The following is a 4,385-nucleotide window of genomic DNA, read 5'->3' on the forward strand; positions in this document are numbered from 1 at the left end:
TCTCCCTCAATGTATTTTCTTGTATGTATAACAAAAAATAATCAACACATAATAAATCGGTACTTACTAGATTTTTCGAAAGGAGAGCTTTCAGTTCTGTCTTGTCTTGGAGTTTGAGGGGAAGGTTTTGTACTCGGCCTGTAGATAGACTTGTTGGTCCCACAAGATTCTGTCAGGGGTGGAAGCGTATTAGCATTGTATAGAAAATATTTACAAAATAGTTTTAAATACATAAAACTACAAATAGTAATTATTGAATTATTACATTAGCTTATAGCTTTTATGAATGCATTAAAAAATTTTGTTTCACACAATGGAGCGACACCATTTAAAGTGTTTCCATCACCCTGAAGGCTGGTAAAAATATATTACATTAAAATCATACACAAGTACGTTACTATCTGTGTATGTAAATGTTTCTCCAGTTACTTAAAGCTTACCAGTTCTGTCTTGTCTAGGAGTTTGAGGGGAAGGTTTTGTACTCGGCCTGTAGATAGACTTGTTGGTCCCACAATTCTGTCAGGGGTGGAAGCGTATTAGCATTGTATAGAAAATATTTACAAAATAGTTTTAAATACATAAAACTACAAATAGTAATTATTGAATTATTACATTAGCTTATAGCTTTTATGAATGCATTAAAAAATTTTGTTTCACACAATGGAGCGACACCATTTAAAGTGTTTCCATCACCCTGAAGGCTGGTAAAAATATATTACATTAAAATCATACACAAGTACGTTACTATCTGTGTATGTAAATGTTTCTCCAGTTACTTAAAGCTTACCAGTTCTGTCTTGTCTAGGAGTTTGAGGGGAAGGTTTTGTACTCGGCCTGTAGATAGACTTGTTGGTCCCACAAGATTCTGTCAGGGGTGGAAGCGTATTAGCATTGTATAGAAAATATTTACAAAATAGTTTTAAATACATAAAACTACAAATAGTAATTATTGAATTATTACATTAGCTTATAGCTTTTATGAATGCATTAAAAAATTTTGTTTCACACAATGGAGCGACACCATTTAAAGTGTTTCCATCACCCTGAAGGCTGGTAAAAATATATTACATTAAAATCATACACAAGTACGTTACTATCTGTGTATGTAAATGTTTCTCCAGTTACTTAAAGCTTACCAGTTCTGTCTTGTCTAGGAGTTTGAGGGGAAGGTTTTGTACTCGGCCTGTAGATAGACTTGTTGGTCCCACATGATTCTGTCAGGGGTGGAAGCGTATTAGCATTGTATAGAAAATATTTACAAAATAGTTTTAAATACATAAAACTACAAATAGTAATTATTGAATTATTACATTAGCTTATAGCTTTTATGAATGCATTAAAAAATTTTGTTTCACACAATGGAGCGACACCATTTAAAGTGTTTCCATCACCCTGAAGGCTGGTAAAAAATATTACATTAAAATCATACACAAGTACGTTACTATCTGTGTATGTAAATGTTTCTCCAGTTACTTAAAGCTTACCAGTTCTGTCTTGTCTAGGAGTTTGAGGGGAAGGTATTTTACTGGGCCTGCAGATAGACTTGCTGGTCCCACATGATTCTGTCAGGGGTGGAAGCGTATTAGCATTGTATAGAAAATATTTACCAAATAGTTTTAAATACAAAATAGTTCTGTCCAGTTCTGTCTAAAAAGAAAACCATCATTCAAAAAGAAATAAAATGTTTTCAATTAAATTAAATTACCTGATTCCTGTATCATATTATTTTGATGTTCATCTAGAGTCAGCTTACACTCGGCAGTCTTTCGGGGCATGGAAACAGTTACTTTTCTTGGTGGTGAATCTTCACTGTCTGAAACAAAAACGTTTAATGCATTCAGAAAAACTATTAACATATATCTATATATATATTTTAATATATTACCTAGCAAAATATATTACCTAGTAAATAAGATTATTTGTTCCATTAAGCCAATCATGTTTCATTTTTTTAACAATTATTTTGAATAACTCTAAACATTCATTCCTACATACCTCTATCCACATCATTTGGTATTCTTCTGTATTTTACTGCCCTATGGTGATAACTTGTGTCTGTGTCACTTTCCATATTTGACGTTTCTTCTGCCTTTTTAAGGTGTTTTAGGGCAAGTTCCCAAGTACCTATAATAAAAATTAGAGTATATATAATTCATTATTACGAAACTTTGTATAACATCAAAACATTGAGAAATTTTTGATTTAACCATATGAATCAATGCTTGTATTTAATTACTATCAATGGAATAAATCTTGCTGATGTTGAAACGTCTCCATTTCGATGGGTCTGGTATTTCTCCTCTTTTGGCTTTCGATGATTGGTTTTCACGTGGCCAATAGCCCACGTTTGATCCCTGGAAAGGGGACATATATTTGTAAATATATGTATATGTAAATGTATGTCTCATAAATCGAGGCCCCACTGTATTTCATATATTATATACATATATATCTCTAAATCTATCAACATATATCATATACACATATTTTAAATACTAATGTTTTAATTTTGCAAATAAACAATATATATATATTGACTTACATCAGATGCACTAAACATCCATTTGATATGGATGATTGACAATTCTCCTTCTTCATCTTCCACAACGATGTATTTATTTTCAGATTCAGCCATCTACAAATTTAAACTGATTAGGGACATTTTCTGCAGCACATTATCAGTGTCTAAGAAAATAAGCAGTCACTAATTTTATATAGTACTAAACAACAATGTTAACCTTAATTCTAATATGTTATGATGGTGAACAATACTTTTTACTAAAGTTAAAAGTTTGCAATGTAAGCAAAGAGTATTCCTACAGCTTGCACAAGAATCAAAAACAATCACAAGAAACTTACTAGTCATAAATCATGTAGTATTGACAAGAAGATATAAGTACTTTCTGTTTTCTTGATTAACATTCCTCTGGTTGATGTGTTAATCCTATACACTTTTTTTAAAAAGTCCTTACGTGGATTAACATTGAAGGCCCCAAATATTCTTGAATCACAAGGACTAGTAAATATTGGGCTTTGAAAAGGATATACCCTAACAATGAAGTAATTTTCTTCACTTCTTCGGCTGTGTACAGTCCTTAACACTTCACAGCAATTATATCCAGGTAACGAATATACATTGTTAGGAAATTTATGAGAAATTTTATTATCTGGAGATGTTTTATAAATCATGGTATTTTCAGCCTCCTTTATTCTTTTTGTAATTTGGACAATTGGATTTTTACTTGATCTGACCATCTTTTTCAGCTGATGCAAATAATTTTCAAATGGAAAAGCTGAACAACTGTCAAGAGTACCATGTTCCTCAGCATCTGCTGTTAGGTGAATCAAACTGTGAACATTGTAGACTAGAAAATCTTTCCCATACAGATCACCACACCTTGATACAAAATTCAGCAAAAGGTCATGAGCATATTTGCCGTATTTTAAGGACATACATGTGGGCGAAACAAGAAAACTTATACCAACACTGAGAGTAAGGAAATGATCATACATCTCTTGGGGTAGAATACCTTTCAATACAAGCTTTCCTGTGTAGAGAAGAAACTGTCTGTATTCAGTTGCCTTCCATCTGTCAATTTCTTCCAAACCTCGTGGTTTACGTGCAAAAATATTGGGCACAAAATCTTTTATGCTCACCAATCTAGCACTAATTTCAGAAATCTGGCGGCTACATAATTTAAATGTGTTTTTCCGTATCCAGGTGACAAGAAGTCGCTTCATAACACCAAGGCACACCTGGTGCATATAGTCAATGGGAAACGCTGCAATTAAGTCTATGTTCAAGTCACAGAATGGTGATTTACCATGATGATGTTGCGAGTTAGATTGATTACGGAAGCGTGTGTCTGTTCTAATGGTTAAATTTGTTACTTCTGGATATGTCATTTTCCCCATCCAAGTACCTTTCTGTTCACATTTGTCACAGCCATAATAACCTGAAAACAGTTTTATGGACTTCACCATAGCCTTAGCAGGTGCATCACAAATTACACATTGTAATTTTATGTTGATAGTTCTGTTACCATACTGAATCCCATGCAACAAAAGGTCATCCATATCAGATATAAAATCATATAAGAAATTTAAATCACTTGGCTTAGAACGTCCATACATGAGGACAACTGGAAAGACTTTCAAAGGTGTAATATTCATTACTGCACAGAGAACTGGCCACAAAGCATCATTTTTGCTTCTAAATATAGGAAGGCCATCAATGTTACATGACAATAATAATTGTCTCAGTCCTTTTATAGTTGCTTTTGGATATCTACTTATGTTTTTTAACAGTTCCTCTTTTAACCCAAAGTAGACATATTTCATTCCAGATTTTTGCTGAGTTTCTATGTACCTTTCAGAACTGATTA

General features: G+C 32.7%; 1 protein-coding gene across 1 annotated transcript in view; it reads right to left on the reverse strand.

Moving 5' to 3' along the window:
* Positions 1 to 3,136, reverse strand: part of LOC138372313 (uncharacterized) — a 9,309-nt gene extending 6,173 nt beyond the window's left edge. The window contains exons 1-5 of the mRNA XM_069337595.1: positions 2,860 to 3,136; positions 2,543 to 2,635; positions 2,237 to 2,354; positions 1,996 to 2,124; positions 1,706 to 1,813 (exon numbers count right to left, since the gene is read on the reverse strand). Of these exons, the coding sequence (XP_069193696.1) occupies positions 1,706 to 1,813; positions 1,996 to 2,124; positions 2,237 to 2,354; positions 2,543 to 2,635 (448 nt within the window). The 5' untranslated portion in view covers positions 2,860 to 3,136. The remainder of the gene's footprint in view (positions 1 to 1,705; positions 1,814 to 1,995; positions 2,125 to 2,236; positions 2,355 to 2,542; positions 2,636 to 2,859) is intronic.
* Between the last annotated feature and the right edge of the window lie 1,249 nt (positions 3,137 to 4,385).

This window comes from Procambarus clarkii, chromosome 38 (assembly GCF_040958095.1).
Source record: "Procambarus clarkii isolate CNS0578487 chromosome 38, FALCON_Pclarkii_2.0, whole genome shotgun sequence".
Taxonomy (NCBI): Eukaryota; Metazoa; Arthropoda; class Malacostraca; order Decapoda; family Cambaridae; genus Procambarus; species Procambarus clarkii.